General features: G+C 44.1%; 1 protein-coding gene across 1 annotated transcript in view; it reads right to left on the bottom strand.

Moving 5' to 3' along the window:
- LOC124556493 (rab GTPase-activating protein 1-like) overlaps positions 1-18958 on the bottom strand; it is a 159921-nt gene that overhangs the window by 123554 nt on the left and 17409 nt on the right. Inside the window, exon 3 of the mRNA XM_047130450.1 lies at positions 755-938. Coding sequence (XP_046986406.1) covers positions 755-938 — 184 coding nt within the window. The remainder of the gene's footprint in view (positions 1-754; positions 939-18958) is intronic.

The following is an 18958-nucleotide window of genomic DNA, read 5'->3' as shown; positions in this document are numbered from 1 at the left end:
GTAACTGATACTGATCAGTAAACATATAACTTCCCACATCAATCAATAAAGGTCATTCTAGTCAATTACTGCAGAAGACTTTCATCATGCCAAGATGACAATGACCTGTTGAAAGGTGACATGACTTACCCAAATCAAGTAGTGCAGAAGACACTGATAAGAAATAATATGCAACACTGCCTAGAATAATGCAAATAATGTTATCATAGGTCTCTGGATTGATGAAAGTCGCAGTGCATGGACATGGTACTCAGGTGTGTGTGTGTGTGTGTGTGTGTGTGAACATGATAAAGATAATGTGCGTAAATCGAAAACCACTGCATTGTGTTTCAAAGAAATTGTGATGATTTGTTAAACTGCTCTATGCAGTGACCCACACCAAAGCCTAGCAAACACTTTTGCGATGAACTTGTGTAGATTCTATGGGTATTAAATCACTCAAAAATTCAGCAAAACATACTAAATCTATGGGAAGAACAAAAACAAATTCTACTTCCAGAAAATCAGAACTATAAGGAACGTGTTCCATGAAGCTTGAACACTTGTAATAGAAGCAAAAAGAGCTACCATCATTTAGTTAGAAGACTGGAATCTGCAGCAAACAGCAATAGATGTCTCGAGGAGATATTTGGCCACATAGTGCACTTTTGCTATGACAGATTTTCTGTTTATAAATGTGTTTTCAAAGTTGATTTATACAATATAAAAATATATAAGGTGAACTCAGAATATGTGGTTTATAATAGATTCTTACAGCTTCTGGAATATCACATCTAAATACATGGCACTGAAATATGGCTGATTCGTGGGATTCTCCATGAGACCATGTAAATGCAAAACATGGCGCCTCCTTAGTTCCTACTGTTCCTCTGCTGTAGTACAAGATCCGGTGGATTTCATACTGTGCCATCACAGCATTTGTAGCTGCATCATACAACCTGAAGATAGAAAAGAAACAAATCATCATGTTCTATTGTAGAAAAGAAGTCTAGCTTGCCTCATTTTGCAATTTTGTAGATTCTTTGACTTGTATAAGGGGTAAGGTGACAACAGCTGGCTAACATCCTCAACAGCTGCCCATGTGTCAGTTATGTCATCCAAACTAATGTACGATCAAAGAAAGGAGTGTAACATTCAAAGCAATAGCTCACTCTGGCCTAGTGGCACTTATTATGGGTATTATGGAAAAGATGACCACAAAAATAACTGAAAGAAGTCCAGTTTTCCGCTGTCTTAGAGCTTAACTTTGAACCTCAACATAGATAGAAGTTGTGTGTGAAGTTTTAACAGATATCTATTAGTGATCAGTTCTGTATCTTTTAATGCATTATCATTTATCTTCAATTCCTTAACATAGGTAATTTAGCCAGTAAACTAAGATAGATATGAAACAAGTGCTTTATGTGTGACAGTGCTGCACAATCACATCACTCGTGTAACACACACACATCCAAAACTATTCTGTCCTATGACATTATTACACCCACAAGCTCGTCTCTAGAATGAGCAGAATTTTCAGCATCTGTATCAGCTAAATAAACTGGAAGTGCCTCAATTAAGTGTTCATTTTATGACATGTCAATGCAGCAAAATCTTCTTGTGTTACCAGTTACAGGGTGTCTTGTGACATTTCAGGAGGCATATTATTTCTCCCTGTATTCTGGCAGGTTGTGTAATCAACCATAGTAAAATCTTCTCAAGCCATTTCAATCTACAAGGTGATTGTAGTATTTTGGAAGGAACATTTTCTCCTACCATTTTGTGGAAATGGCACAAAGAGATGATGGGACAATCTGCGGATGGACATGTCTAAGCATCTGAAAAGATTTTATAGCAATGTTATAGAGTTTATGCAAGGAATGACTGTGGTAACACAAATGTTGAATACTGTTAATATCTATGGAATTTGAAGAGTGAAGCAAGCATTTAGACCATGTGCTGCCTCCTCTCTGCTACTGCCATTGCATTTTCTTCCAAGAATTGCAGCAGAATGTTAGCTCTTTGGCATTAAAATCTTTATATCAAAGCACTATTTTCATGGATGTAAGAAGCATTCTGCCTCAGAGCCCAAACACAATAGGCCTTACTAAACTTTAGTGGTAACCATCATTCAAGTTACTCCTTGGTTTACTTGGATTGCAGACTGTTGTACTGTAGCATGCCAGTGAGTCCTCATGCACCATTTCCCTTCGGCACACATTACAAATGAGGCTCTCCAGTTCCTCAATGGTTATTTACAAAGATCCCATGAGTTCACTCATATTAAATATTCAACACAGAGGGCCTGTAATTCTGTTACAGATTAGTCTCTTCACAAGTTATTTTATTTCAAAGTATATGTAATGATCTGAGAAATATCAATGGAATGAACTTTTCTTGCACACTTCTTGTGTACATCCTATGGCACCTTCATCACATAAAATGATGAATGTCATACCTTTTCTGTTACCATGTGGTAACGTAATCACTGTATCTGTTGGAGGAACCTGTTATGATACACCTGTCCTAAAGGTAACACAAAAATACTATGTGAAAGTATGTCTTTTGGCAGTACCAAAGCAATGAATAAAATATTCAGGAGTTTTGTCAGGAAAAGCTTTCCATTACTGAGGGTCATCAACAGCAGAAGCCTGCAAAGGGGAAAAAAAGGGAAAAATAGGATGTGTACAATTTCAGAAACATGACTTACAGATGACAGCAATCAGGGCAAATTGCCCATTTGATTACAGCTGAAAATTGGAGTAACAATGAAACTATGTGGCAGCCTGACAGTTAATCTCAAAAGAAATAAAAAGTGGTGTGAACTATCACATCAACTGAAAGAAGAAACTTTTAATCTAGATGGGTTGGTTGAGTATAGGGCACTGAATATCAAATTTATTAGCAGCCAAAAAAATTTATTTTTGGACAGGTGAGCTAGAAATTTATAAAATATTTTCTTTCAATATGTTGAAACAACATACTATAACAAAACTACAGGGTATAAGACTGTGTTTCAAATAAGTGTAGCTAGCTGACCAATAATATAAAAACAGAAATTAGGCACTCACTCAAGACAATAACAAAACCTTGGACACACACAAAACAAGATATTTCCCAATAATGAACAGTATGATACGAAAATGATTTTTCCGATATATAAAGCTAGTTAATTATAAGCATAAAATATGGGAAGAAGACAGTTACGGTGATCATTGAAAAAATCTATGCCTAGTTAATATTTTAAAACCTGCACTACAGTCATCCAATCACTTCCTAAAATAGAGGGGGCAAGTACACAGCTAATTTTAGGGTTGCCCTGTTGTCACCAACAAAATACAATGAACTAAAACATGAATCACTAATGTGGTATGTCACAAGTATCACTACTGATGGGTCTTATCACTAGAGAGATGAACTATGAGTCAAAGTGGATTTTTTTTTTTTTTGGTGGGGTTTAAGGGCGCTCAACTACTGAGGTCATTAGCGCCCAGTCACTGTTGTTAGAGCACATGGAATCTAGTAAAACTCAAGGTAATGGGGAGGACACCAGAAGGACCTGACAAAGATGCAGATAAAATAAGTAAAAAGGTTAGATGTCTTTGGACAAGCCAGTCAAAGTTATAAAACGCAGAATACGAGCAGCTGCTCGAGCGTCATCAGCTAAGACATCTGGTAAAGTAGATGGCAGGGACAGGACAACACGAAATTGACTAAAACGGGGACACGACAATAAAACATGGCGCACTGTTAATGCCTGACCACAAGGGCACTGCGGGGCTGGATCACCGGGGAGCAGGTAGCGGTGGCTAAACCGGCAATGCCCAATCCGCAACCTGGTCAGAAGGACCTCCTCTCACCGAGATGGTCGGGAGGAGGTTGTCCATGCAGTTGGGAGCGGTTTTACTGCCCGGAGCTTGTTTCCTTGGAGGGATGACCAAGCACCCCACCACGACGACACAAGCCTCTTACATACATCCCCACGAACGTCAGACGACGGGACACAATGGGAGGCTGGCCGAGGCAGGAGGACTGCAGCCTTGGCTGCAGCATCCGCAGCCTCATTCCCAGGCACTCCTACATGTCCGGGAACCCACAGAAAGCTGATAGGAGAACCATTATCAGCGAAAGAATGGAGGGACTGCTGTATCCGTTGCATCAAGGGATGGACCGGATAGGGAGCTCCAAGACTCTGAAGAGCACTGAGTGAGTCAGAGCAGAGTACAAACAATGAATGGCGGTGGCGGCGGGCATACTGAACAGCCTGATGGAGAGCAAAAAGCTCGGCCGTAAAGCTCGAACATTGGTCGAGGAGCCGGTATTTAAAGGTGGCGGCCCCGACGACAAAGGCACAGCCGACACCATCGTCAGTTTTGGAGCCATCGGTGTAAATAAAGGTGTGACCGGCAAGTCGAGCACGAAGTTCGACAAACCGTGAGCAATACACTGCAGCCGGAGTACCCTCCTTCGGGAGTGAGCTGAGGTCGAGATAAATATGAACCGGAGCCTGGAGCCAAGGTTGTGTTGGGCTCTCACCCTCTCTGAAGGTGGTAGGGAGGGCAAAATCCAATTGTCGAAGCAGGCGACGGAAACGGACTCCGGGGGGCAGCAGGGCAGACACATACAACCCGTACTGACGGTCGAGAGAATCGGCGAAGAAGGACTGGTAAGAGGGGTGGTCGGGCATAGACAACAGCCGGCAGGCATACCGACACAGCAGTACGTCGCGCCGGTAGGCCAATGGTATTTCGGCAGCTTCAACATAAAGACTCTCGACAGGACTAGTGCAGAAGGCTCTGGTCGCAAGACATATCCCCCGATGGTGGATGGAGTTGAGCCGGCGTAAGAGGGATGGCCGAGCGGACGAGTGGACGAAGCTCCCATAATCCAGCTTTGATCGGACAATGGACCGATACAAGCGAAGCAGGACAGTGCGATCTGCTCCCCAAGATGAACCACTAAGAACTCTGAGGACATTAAGGGAACGTGTACAACGGGCCGCCAAATAAGAGACATGTGGAGACCAACACAGTTTCCTGTCCAACGTGAGCCCTAGAAACTTAGTTGTTTCCACGAATGGGAGAACAACAGGACCGAGGTGTAAGGATGGCGGAAGGAACGCTTTATATCGCCAAAAGTTGATACAAACCGTCTTCTCTTCAGAGAACCGGAAGCCATTTGCCACGCTCCATGAGTAGAGGCTGTCGAGACAACGCTGAAGGCAGCGCTCCAGGAGGCATGTTCTCTGGGCACTGCAGTAGATCGCGAAGTCATCGACAAAGAGAGAGCCTGAGACATTAGGTGGAATACAATCCATAATTGGATTGATCACGATGGCAAAAACGGCTACGCTCAAGACGGAGCCCTGAGGCACTCCGTTCTCCTGGAGGAAGACGTCGGACAATACGGAACCCACACGTACCCTAAACTTTCGATCCGTTAAAAAGGAATCAATAAAAAGGGGCAGGCGACCGCGTAGGCCCCACCTGTGCATAGTGCGGAGGATACCTCCTCTCCAACAGGTATCATAAGCCTTCTCCAAGTCGAAGAATACGACTACTGTTTGGCGCCGTCGCAAAAAGTTGTTCATGATGAATGTCGACAAGGTCACAAGGTGGTCAACAGCGGAGCGGCGGCGACGAAAGCCGCATTGGACATTAGTAAGTAGCCGTCGAGATTCAAGAATCCAGACTAACCGAGCATTAACCATGCGCTCCATCACCTTACAGACACAGCTTGCAAGAGAAATGGGGCGGTAACTAGAAGGAAGGTGTCTAACCTTCCCGGGTTTGGGTATAGGAACAACGACGGCGTCACGCCAACGCACGGGGACCTGACCTTCGGTCCAGATGCGATTGTAGGTATGAAGAAGGAAGCTTTTGCCCGCCGGAGAAAGGTGTGCCAGCATCTGAACGTGAATGGCATCTGGCCCCGGAGCAGAGGACCGGGACAGTGCAAGCGCACGTTCGAGTTCCCGCATAGTAAAGGGGGCATTATAAGTTTCCAGATTCAGCGAGTGGAAGGAAGGTCGCCGAGCCTCTTCTGCCTCTTTCCTGGGAAGGAAGGCAGGGTGGTAATGGGCGGAGCTTGAAACCTCCGCGAAAAAGCGGCCAAAGGCGTTGGAGACAGCCACAGGATCAACAAGGACCTCATTACCTGAGGTCAGGCCAGGTACCGAGGAGTGGGCCTTAATGCCCGACAGCCGGCGCAGGCCACCCCAAACGACGGAAGAGGGAGTAAAACTGTTAAAGGAGCTGGTGAAAGAGGCCCAACAAGCTTTTTTGCTGTCTTTGATGACTCTACGGCATTGCGCTCGGACTCGTTTGTATTCAATACAATTCGCCAACGTAGGATGGCGGCAAAAGGAGCGTAAAGCACGTCGTCGAGCACAGATAGCGTCCCTACAAGCCTCGTTCCACCAGGGGACGGGAACGCGACGTGAAGAAGAGGTAGTACGAGGAATGGAATGTTCGGCAGCATTGATGATAACAGCCGTGAGGTATTCGACCTGACTGTCACAACTGAGAAAATTGTGGTCCGGAAAGGTCACCAGGGAGGAGTAAAGTCCCCAGTCAGCTTTCGGTATGTTCCAGCGCGAAGGACGTGGGGATGGGGTGTGGTGCAGGAGACGAACGACACAGGAGAAGTGGTCGCTCGAATAGGTGTCAGAAAGGACATACCACTCGAACCGACGGGCAAGAGTGGTAGAACAGATTGAGAGGTCCAAGTGGGAGTAGGTATGAGTAGAGTCCGAGAGGAAAGTCGGGGCGCCGGTATTGAGGCAGACAAGATTGAGATGGTTGAAGACATCCGCCAAGAGTGAGCCTCTTTGACAGGATGCAGGAGAGCCCCAAAGGGGATGATGGGCATTGAAGTCGCCAAACAATAAAAACGGCGGGGGAAGCTGAACGATCAGGTGCATCATGTCAGCCCGACTAACAGCAGATGACGGTGGAGTGTAGATGGTACAAACTGAAAAAGTAAAAGCAGAAAGAGTAATACGGACAGCTATTGCTTGGAGTGGGGTGGTCAATGGGATGGGATGGTAATAGACATCGTCCCGAACGAGCAACATGACCCCACCATGAGCTGGGATATCGTCCACAGGGGTGAGGTCATACTGCTCCGAGGTATAGTGGGTAAAGGCAATACGGTCAGTCGGGCGCAACTTGGTTTCCTGGAGACCAAGGACGAGCGGACAGTGCAGGCAGAGGAGCAGTTGTAATTCCTCCCGATTAGATCGAATACCTCTTATGTTCCAATGTAACAAGGCCATCGCTAGTCAAAAAGTTGGGGGAACGAGACGGGGGAAGATCTGGTCACCTCGACGGCCGCGGAGGGCCAGGTTGCGAGGGAACAACGCTACAACCGGCGGGAGGCGGATCCGGTTCCATCGAGTCGTCGCCAGCTGCGGCCGCTGTCCCTGGTTGTGTAGGAGGGGCAGCATCACTTGCCGATGAGAGGCCAGCTGAGCGCCTGGCAGCAGAGCGTCCCGGCGAAACTGAGTACGGCCGGGAGCAGCGACTCACGGATGGAGCGTCAGACGAAACGCGCCGGGGTGGAGAGGGGGATAGAGACTTCTTCTTGGAGGCCTTCTTGGAAGGCCGAGGAGGCACAGGGATGGTGGGCTGGACCCGAAGAAGGTCCTCACGCGCAGGGTCCATTTTGGAACGCCGGACCTTGGAAGCTGGGGTCCGGAACGTTTCCCCGATGGACGCCTGAGAAGAGGATCGCTTCTCAGGTGGCGGGGGGAGAGGAAGAGGAGGAAGGGTGGCCCCTGGGGCAGAGAGGGCGGGGGCCACGGGGGAGGAGGATTTGGAAGGGAGGTATTTGGGAGGCGGAGGCAGAGCCCCCTGAGGGGCGGAGGAGGTGGAGGGGGGACAGGATAGGGGTGAGAATACCGCGAAAGGAGTGGACACAACTGAGGCAAACGAAGTGGTCAACAGCACGGGATGGAGGCGGTCATACTTCTTCCTGGCCTCAGAATAAGAGAGCCGATCCAAAGTTTTGAGTTCTTGTATCTTCTTCTCCTTCTGATATGCGGGGCAGTCTGAGGATCTCGGCGAGTGGATGCCAGGACAATTAATGCACCGAGGTGGTGGGGTGCATGTATGTTCCTCACGAAGAGGACGTCCACAATCGCCACAAAGGGGCTCAGCCTCACACCGTGACGACATGTGCCCAAAGCGCAAACACCGAAAACAGCGCATAGGAGGCGGGACGTAAGGTCGCACGTCGCACCGGTAGCACATCACCTTTACCTTCTCCGGGAGAACGACCCCTCGAAGGCGAGGATAAAGGCCCCGGTGTCGATGCGACGGTCTTTGGGGCCGCGCTGGACTCGCCGGACGAAATGCACGCCTCGGAGCTCCAGGTTGGCCCTGAGCTCCTCATCAGATTGTAGCAGGAGGTCACGATGAAAAATAACCCCCTGCGTCCTATTTAGTGCCAGATGCGGGACAATGGACACTGGGATGTCCCCTAGGCGGTCGCACGCCTGGAGTGCCGCCGACTGTGTGGCGGAGGTGGTCTTGATAAGAACGGACCCTGAACGCATCTTGCTGAGAGCCTCAATTTCCCCGAAGATGTCCTCAATGTGCTGAACAAAGAACATGGGCTTGGAGGTGGCGAACGTCCCCCCATCGGTTCGAGAACAGACCAAATAGCGGGGGAAGTACTTCGCCCCAAGCCGGCGGGCCTGTCCCTCCTCCCAGGGAGTGGCCAAGGGGGAAAGTGCAGGAGAACCAGAACTAGAAACGGTACCTTTTCTTTTGAAAGACTCGGCCGCAGAGCGACCTGATACGTGTTGACGTTTCATCTGCGAAACGTCCGCCCCGATACCACCCACTCCGACCAGGGGCTCTCCCCACAGGCGCCACCCAGCCTCAGCAAGGTCCACCTGGCAGGATGACCGTTGCCGGGAGTCCTGATGCCCCAAGGAGACGGGCATCTACTCCTTGGCCGACGTGGGGAGGGTGCAGCTCAGGTATCGGCAGTACGATCCCTGTGTTGTCAGGGGGCTACAACCTAGAGGGTACATGACGACCCCACCACAATGGGCTGGCTACCGTGCTGGATTTCTGGTGCCATGGAAAGTCCATCATGATCGCTGGTGCAGATGAGGACGCACTATGGGCGTAACTTGTACAACCCATCAGGCGTTTAGGCCCAATTTGAGGAATAGTGGGTACGGTTACAACACTGGTACAATGCTGAGTGCCAAGGTCTTAGTGCACTTAGGACCAGTGGTACACCACGTAAGGTGTCCTTCCCCAAAAGGTTCGTACTTCTGTAGAATTTTGAAAAATGGAGGTCAAACCCCAAGGGGGACCATCACATGGAAGGCCGAAACGGTTGAAACTCCTTTTAGTCGCCTCTTACGACAGGCAGGAATACCTCGGGCCTATTCTTACCCCGGACCCGAAGGGGGGTCAAAGTGGAGTAGCCTATGTGAAATCCGGTGAGATTAGCTTCAAAGTGTCTGTCTGGCTGCAGAGAGATGTACCATGCCTGCATTTTTGATTTCATGTAGTGCAGGTTATTAACATTCCATTCCAATAACATAGTTTCCCACTGATGTAAGACACTGAATGTGTAGGGGTATGGTACACAGAATTATGCCCCTTTTAAAAAATGCCACCAAATCTGTATTACCTGACAGTTAATTTTCTCCAACTCCCACAAGGTTTCATAACTGCCTTAGTATCACAACATCACCCATCTTAGCAATAATAATGAGGCAGTGTGAATCCTTTGGACTAATATGGCTACTGGGTAGAGCTGCTGACTAACAAGGAATCCACAATGACTGAACAGGTTTGTCACTGATGATAAGAACTGATTTTCCTGTATTACCTAAGCAACAATATTGGAACTGGTGATCAAAGAGCTCAACTAGAGCAATAATTGTTTAGTTTCATAACAGGAACCGTGGATGTAGATGTAACTTACATGTTGTTGTTGTGGTCTTCAGTCCTGAGACTGGTTTGATGCAGCTCTCCATGCTACTCTATCCTGTGCAAGCTTTTTCATCTCCCAGCACCTACTGCAACCTACATCCTTCTGAATCTGCTTAGTGTATTCATCTCTTGGTCTCCCCCTACGATTTTTACCCTCCACGCTGCCCTCCAATACTAAATTGGTGATCCCTTTATGCCTCAGAACATGTCCTACCAACCGATCCCTTCTTCTGGTCAAGTTGTGCCACAAACGTCTCTTCTCCCCAATCCTATTCAATACTTCCTCATTGGTTATGTGATCTACCCATCTAATCTTCAGCATTCTTCTGTAGCACCACATTTCGAAAGCTTCTATTCTCTTCTTGTCCAAACTATTTATCGTCCATGTATCACTTCCATACATGGCTACGCTCCATACGAATACTTTCAGAAATGACTTCCTGACACTTAAATCAATACTGGATGTTAACAAATTTCTCTTCTTCAGAAACGCTTTCCTTGCAATTGCCAGCCTAAATTTTATATCCTCTCTACTTCGACCATCATCAGTTATTTTGCTCCCCAAATAGCAAAACTCCTTTACTACTTTAAGTGCCTCATTTCCTAATCTAATTTCCTCAGCATCACCCGACTTAATTAGACTACATTCCATTATCCTTGTTTTGCTTTTGTTGATGTTCATCTTATATCCTCCTTTCAAGACACTGTCCATTCCATTCAACTGCTCTTCCAAGTCCTTTGCTGTCTCTGACAGAATTACAATGTCATCGGCGAACCTCAAAGTTTTTATTTCTTCTCCATGAATTTTAATACCTACTCCGAATTTTTCTTTTGTTTCCTTTACTGCTTGCTCAATATACAGATTGAACAACATCGGGGACAGGCTACAACCCTGTCTTACTCCCTTCCCAACCACTGCTTCCCTTTCATGTCCCTCGACTCCTATAACTGCCATCTGGTTTCTGTACAAATTGTAAATAGCCTTTCGCTCCCTGTATTTTACCCCTGCCACCTTTAGAATTTGAAAGAGAGTATTCCAGTCAACATTGTCAAAAGCTTTCTCTAAGTCTACAAATGCTAGAAACGTAGGTTTGCCTTTCCTTAATCTTTCTCCTAAGATAAGTCGTAATGTCAGTGTTGCCTCACGTGTTCCAGTATTTCTACGGAATCCAAACTGATCTTCCCCAAGGTCGGCTTCTACTAGTTTTTCCATTTGTCTGTAAAGAATTCGAGTTAGTATTTTGCAGCTGTGACTTATTAAACTGATTGTTCGGTAATTTTCACATCTGTCAACACCTGCTTTCTTTGGGATTGGAATTATTATATTCTTCTTGAAGTCTGAGGGTATTTCGCCTGTTTCATACATCTTGCTCACCAGATGGTAGAGTTTTGTCAGGACTGGCTCTCCCACGGCCGTCAGTAGTTCCAATGGAATATTGTCTATTCCGGGGGCCTTGTTTCGACTCAGGTCTTTCAGTGCTCTGTCAAACTCTTCACGCAGTATCATATCACCCATTTCATCTTCATCTACATCCTCTTCCATTTCCATAATATTGTCCTCAAGTACATCGCCCTTGTATAGACCCTCTATATACTCCTTCCACCTTTCTGCTTTCCCTTCTTTGCTTAGAACTGGGTTTCCATCTGAGCTCTTGATATTCATACAAGTCGTTCTCTTATCTCCAAAGGTCTCTTTAATTTTCCTGTAGGCGGTATCTATCTTACCCCTAGTGAGATAGGCCTCTACATCCTTACATTTGTCCTCTAGCCATCCCTGCTTAGCCATTTTGCACTTCCTGTCGATCCCATTTTTGAGACGTTTGTATTCCTTTTTGCCTGCTTCATTTACTGCATTTTTATATTTTCTCCTTTCATCAATTAAATTCAATATTTCTTCTGTTACCCAAGGATTTCTACTAGCCCTCATCTTTTTACCTACTTGATCCTCTGCTGCCTTTACTACTTCATCCCTCAAAGCTACCCATTCTTCTTCTACTGTATTTATTTCCCCCATTCCTGTCAATTGCTCCCTTATGCTCTCCCTGAATCTCTGTACAACCTCTGGTTCTTTTAGTTTATCCAGGTCCCATCTCCTTAAATTCCCACCTTCTTGCAGTTTCTTCAGTTTTAATCTACAGGTCATAACCAATAGATTGTGGTCAGAGTCCACATCTGCCCCTGGAAATGTCTTACAATTTAAAACCTGGTTCCTAAATCTCTGTCTTACCATTATATAATCTATCTGATACCTTTTAGTATCTCCAGGGTTCTTCCATGTATACAACCTTCTTTCATGATTCTTAAACCAAGTGTTAGTTATGATTATGTTGTGCTCTGTGCAAAATTCTACCAGGCGGCTTCCTCTTTCATTTCTGTCCCCCAATCCATATTCACCTACTATGTTTCCTTCTCTCCCTTTTCCTACACTCGAATTCCAGTCACCCATGACTATTAAATTTTCGTCTCCCTTCACAATCTGAGTAATTTCTTTTATTTCATCATACATTTCTTCAATTTCTTCGTCATCTGCAGAGCTAGTTGGCATATAAACTTGTACTACTGTAGTAGGTGTGGGCTTCGTATCTATCTTGGCCACAATAATGCGTTCACTATGCTGTTTGTAGTAGCTTACCCGCATTCCAAATTTCCTATTCATTATTAAACCTACTCCTGCATTACCCCTATTTGATTTTGTGTTTATAACCCTGTAGTCACCTGACCAGAAGTCTTGTTCCTCCTGCCACCGAACTTCACTAATTCCCACTATATCTAACTTCAACCTATCCATTTCCCTTTTTAAATTTTCTAACCTACCTGCCCGATTAAGGGATCTGACATTCCACGCTCCGATCCATAGAACGCCAGTTTTCTTTCTCCTGATAACGACATCCTCTTGAGTAGTCCCCACCCGGGAGATCCGAATGGGGGACTATTTTACCTCCGGAATATTTTACCCAAGAGGACGCCATCATCATGTAATCATACAGTAAAGCTGCATGCCCTCGGGAAAAATTACGGCTGTAGTTTCCCCTTGCTTTCAGCCGTTCGCAGTACCAGCACAGCAAGGCCGTTTTGGTTATTGTTACAAGGCCAGATCAGTCAATCATCCAGACTGTTGCCCTTGCAACTACTGAAAAGGCTGCTGCCCCTCTTCAGGAACCACACATTTGTCTGGCCTCTCAACAGATACCCCTCCGTTGTGGTTGCACCTACGGTACGGTTATCTGTATCGCTGAGGCACGCAAGCCTCCCCACCAACGGCAAGGTACATGGTTCATGGGGGGGGTAACTTACATAACTCCTTACATAACTCCACATTTTGTGCATTAAATTTGCACCACACAACCACACAAAACATGAACAGCAAATTTTGTATGACCTCAGAAAAACATTTTTTCTATAAAACACATGCACATTAGGAAACTGTAATTTGAATTGTAGCTACAAGATGTCCTGTTGTATATAAATTACGTAATTGGAAAGTAAATAGCATGTCTTCCTAATTTGCATGATCCCAGTGCTACAATGATCTGCCTCATTTAATTTTATTTTTTACTGTAATTCGATTTTTATTTCTTTTAAACATCGTCGTGAAGCTACTTATGTGCTTATTACCAAGCACTTTATGTAGACTGAGATTCTTTATTCTTTTATGTGAAAAGATTGATTTATGGTTTTTGTGGTTTGCTTTTATGTTGAAACACTATAAGAAATATGTTAGTAATCAATTATATTACCTTGACTGGAATATTATACAACAATTATTTTAGTACCATTTAGTGTGAATGACAAATTTTTAAATCATATGAGCAAGCTTCTGTGATTTTTTTTTAACTAACAATTTGTAATGATGACTGAATCTTTTTCTTTTATCACTTACAATGCTTCAATTGTGCTACCATTACTTTTTTATGCATACAACTATACAAAATATTATTCTACCATACATCTCATTAGTGTCACCTTATAGCCATTTCTCTTTCCTATTTCACTCAATTCCATGTGGGCAGTTGTCAATTCATATTGTTAGATGAAAGTTCAGATATTTGATACGCTGGTAGTAGAGACTGCACTTTACTTTGGGTTTGCAACATATTTTTTTTTTTTTTTTATTTCTTTTGATCTTTATTGCAGTATCTGAAAATATCTGTGCCAAATCATTCAATAAATACTACCCTCTTTAGTGATTTGAACAGAAAAAAATGACTGAAAAGCAATCTGAACACACATTCATTGACAGAATTTATTTCCTTTATTAAGAGATTAGTCAGTGGGGTATAAATAGCCAGAAACAATGGGGCATCTATACCTGGACTAACGATCTTGGCAAATGTGGAAAGCTAGAATGTTTGCAATGTTCAAGAATAAAAGGCATAAAATATCAGTGGCAGCAACCTATCACAATGACTGGGCAAGAATGGAGATTCAGCTCCCCCTCCCCCCCACCCCTGCAAAGAAATTATACTGGCATTCACACTAACTGGTTCATGAAATCCATGGAAAATCTAAATCTGAACAGCAAGATGAAGATTAGGACCCCAATAATCCCAAGACTGAGTCCAGTATCTCAACCACTGCACCACAGTGGTTGGTGAGAGTGCTTCGACGAAAACAGATTAAGGAAACATTTTCTGGGAAGACTTTAGTGATTTGACAAGGGATTAGAGGTCATGCTGGGCATCTGGGATGGGACAACTGCAGCGAGGCTTTTAGGTGGATGCGTCTGATAGATAATCTTTGTTGTCTGTAATGACAGTGGCAGAGCCTCTACAACCAGTAAACATGACCATATAATTCTGTTAGGAGTTAGTAGATGGCAGTATGTTCTGCAGCTACAAGGTTGGCCTCAGTGGAAGGAGGAATCCAGGGTATAAGGATGAGGCTAAGTTGGAAGTTAAGAATACCTAGAACATTATCAGGGGACGGACAAGTGAGAGTGTAGTTAAATAATGGTCACACAGAGAGACAAGTGAAGTAAGGCAGGATTCACAGTCAGCTTTTGAATGGTTCTGGTCTGCTGGGTGGGTCACCAAAAATAGTTTCTACTTATGGCCCCTCAGGAATGACAGCAGATCACAAACAAGCCTAGCATGACTAAATTTGGGTGTGTGGCTGAAGTTAAGGTGTTTAGAGGCAACTGAAACTGCTGTAGGACTGTAGTTATTTGTGGATATGTTGAAAACTGTGTTTTGGTTCAGTTGTGGGGAGGGGGGGGGGGGGGGGTGAGCGAGCGGAGCAGCCAGTTCATTGGTTTGACAGTTACAGCAAGCTGGCAACACTTAGTTTGGTGGCTACAAGGGATTGTTGAGGAAGCTTTATGCCAGCTGTTGTGATCATGATGGCTATTAGTATTCCAATGCAGGAATATAAGATTCATAAGTAAGACAGTTCATGTTGGTCTAGTTTTAGGAGTGCAAGAGTTTTCATTTGTGAGATGAGATGCATGTCTTCAGGACTGGTGAGCTGGAATATATTTCAGATAGAAAAGAGCAAGTTCATGAATGCTGCCATCTGCATGACATGGTTCGTCAGAACTATCTTGAAAAAAAAAGGTAGGAAATTAAGGAGATGGGAACTGGATAATTTGAAAGTGCCAGAGGCTGTTGACAATTTCAGACAAGGCATTAGGCTACGAGATGAAGTAGTGAAGGCATCAGAGGATCAAATAGGTAAAGCGAGCAGGCCTGATAGAAATCCTTGGATACCACAGGAGATATTTGCTATGGCCGCCCACTTCATTCATTGCAGAGCCTACTGCATCAGCATCCCACATCACGTCCAGCCAACAAAGAATGCCTGCATCACAGGGCAAATATTCACCAGGAAAACCTTTGTCTTCTGTGTTGTCAACAAATATTTGCCAGCAGCCACAACATAACACAACACAACACCAGGTCTCCACCAACAGCAACCAGGAACCGCTACCCATTCGCGGAACCTGCAGAACAGCTTCACCAGGGGTCGCAGCTAGCACAGGAACTACTTTGATATGCCAGGAACGTGATCGCAAATAGTTCTCACAGATATATCTGCCAAACGGGCTTAATAAGGCGGTGCACTGCCGGCAAAAGAGAGTTCGATGCACCACTTGGACATATGCAGAGCTGCCACCCCAGTAGCCACGGCCAGATGCCTCTCTTAGCTGGCTGATCTCTTGCCGGTGGACTTGGTATACTTGACAAACATCTTGACATTGTATAATTGTTGATTGGGATTTCTTATCATGGAGAGTCAGGTCTTTTCTTTGTTATTGTATACTGGTGACGATCCGCAGTTGGGATCAGGTCTGTTGTTCTTTTCGAAATTGTATTATTGTTTCATTTTGGTGAGTCCAATAAATTGTTTTCAGTGTTTTCTGCATTTATATTCTGCTAGTCCATATACTTCAATATTGAATTTAATTCATGAAGGGATAAAATATAGTGCAGCAAATGAAGCAGGTGAAAAGGAATATAAATATCTAAGAAATGAGGCTGACAGGAAGTGCAAAATGACTAGCAGGAGTGGCTAGAGAACAAATGTAGGGATTTAGAAGCATATTTCACTAGGGTAAAGATATACACTGCCTCAGGAAATTAAAGACACTTTTGGAGAAAAGAAAAGCAGGTTTATGAATATCAAGAGCTTAGATGCGAAACCAAAGGTGAGAAAAGCAGAAAGGTCAAGTGACTGTATAGAGGGGTTATACAATGGTGATTAACTTGGAGTCACTATTAGAGAAATGGAAGAGGATGTAGATGAAGACGAAGATGAGATGGAATACATGACACTGCAAGAACACTTTAACAAAAAAACTATTCCACCAGGTGTGCAAGATGTGTGAGACAGGCAAAATACCTTCAGGCTTCAAGAACAATGTAGTAATTCCTATTCCAAGGAAAGCAGCCAATGACAAGTTCCTTAAAGGTTAAAGAAAGACAAACCTATATTTATAGCACTTGTAGACTTAAGAGAAAGCTTTTGATGATGTTAACTGGAATAAACTCTTTCAAATTGTACAGTAGTAAGGCTAAAATACAGGAAGTGAAAGATTATTCAAACTTATACAGTAAACAGACTGCAGTTATAAGAGTCAAAGAACATTAAATGAAAACCATAGTTGAGAAGGGAGTGTTATTCAATAAGTATACTGAGCAAGTAGTAAAGAAAACCAAAGAAAAATTTGGAGACAGAATTAACATACAGCGAGAAGAAATATAAACTTGGAGATTTGCCAATGACACTGTAAATCAATCAGAGATAGCAAAGGACTTGGATGAGCAATTGAACGGAATGGATAATGTCTTGAATATCAGCAACAGCAAAACAAGAGTAATGGAACATATGTAAATTAAATCAGACAGTGCTGAAGGAATTACATTAGGAAATGAAGCCAAACGTAGTATATAAATTTTGCTATTTGGACAGCAAAATAAAAGATGACGGCTGAAGTAGACAGGGTATAAAATGCAGACTGGCAATGGCAAGTTAAGTGTTTCTGAAGAAGAGACTCTTGTTAACATCAAATATAAATTTAAGTACAGTTATAGCAGTGTCCGTATTTTACAGTGTATGTGTAGTTTGATGCAAACATTCTTCAGACATGTGAAAAAAAGACACTGCTGACTGTCTACAGTTGTAAGAAATATGCATTCACAAATTGCAAATACATGAGCTGTAGATCATCAGCAATGTATGTTCCATCAGACATATATGCATGTCTAAATGACATTTACATCAAACTACACAAGCACTGAAAATACAGACACTGCAATAGCTGTATTTCATGCCAAAGCAAAGGCAAACTGACATGCAAAACACTGTTTCTATCTGTGCAGAAATCACATAATGTGTGAGCAGTATGGGACAAGACACTAGGATATATGGAAGTTTGGACTGGTCATGGAGGAATCCTCAGATATACTAAATTGTTATGGCAACTGCTCATGCTAAGCCGGAAACCCGGATTCAAGTCTCAGTTGCAAAAATTTACGTATGTTACCAGTACATGGTACAGCTTATGTATAATCATATTTGTAAATTGCATATACATTTCATGTACATAAATTTAAGTGTTGGGAAGTCTTTTCTGACGCCATTTCTCAGGAATGTAGTCTTGTATGAAAGTGTAATGGAGACAACAAGCAGTTCACACAGGAAGAGAATACGAGCTTCTGAAATGTGGTGCTACAGAAGAAGGCTGAAGATCAGATCAGTTGACGGCGTAACAAATGAGAATACAGTGAGTAGGATTGGAGAATAACACAACTGTGGCACAAAAGGACTAAAAGAGAGCATAGGTTGATAGGAGACATTCCCAGTTATCAAGGAATCATCAACTTAGTACTGGAGGGAAGTCTGGTGAGGTGGAGGGGAGGGGAGGTGGGGGGGGGGGGGGAGTAGTTAAAATTGCAGATGAAGACCGAGACATGAATACAGTAACCAGGCCCACATGGATTTAGGTTGCAGTAGTTATGCAGAGATGATGAGAACCATGCAGGATAGAGTATCATGCAGAGCTGCATCCAACTACTCTTCAGACTGAAGACAACAACAACAACAACAACAACAACAACAACAACAACATCATCATCTTGGTAGGGGGTATGGATTGACAGATCTTGAACTAGTGGTCAGAGTTTTTATCCCAACTCATTCCCACCACTGTCCTGACTCCTATGTTCTACATACTATCAAAGATCAGTACAACGAGGTGACAAAAGTCATGGGATACCTCCTAACATCATGCCAGGCTTCCTTTTGCCCAGAGTAGAGCAGCAACTTGATGTGGCATGGACTCAACAAGTTGATGGAAGTACCCTGCAGAAATACTGAGCCATGCTGCCTCTATAGTCATTCATAATTGTGAAAGAGTTGCCAGTGCAGGATTTTGTGCATGAACTGACCTCTCAGTTATGTCCCATAAACATTCGATAGGACTTATGTTGTGCAATGTAAGTGGCCAAATCATTCGCTCAAATTATTCAGAATGTTCTTCAAACCAGTCATGAACAAATGTGGCCTGGTGACAATTACATCAT

Source organism: Schistocerca americana, chromosome X (genome assembly GCF_021461395.2).
Source record: "Schistocerca americana isolate TAMUIC-IGC-003095 chromosome X, iqSchAmer2.1, whole genome shotgun sequence".
Classification (NCBI taxonomy): Eukaryota; Metazoa; Arthropoda; class Insecta; order Orthoptera; family Acrididae; genus Schistocerca; species Schistocerca americana.
This window is presented reverse-complemented; position numbering and strand designations above follow the sequence as displayed.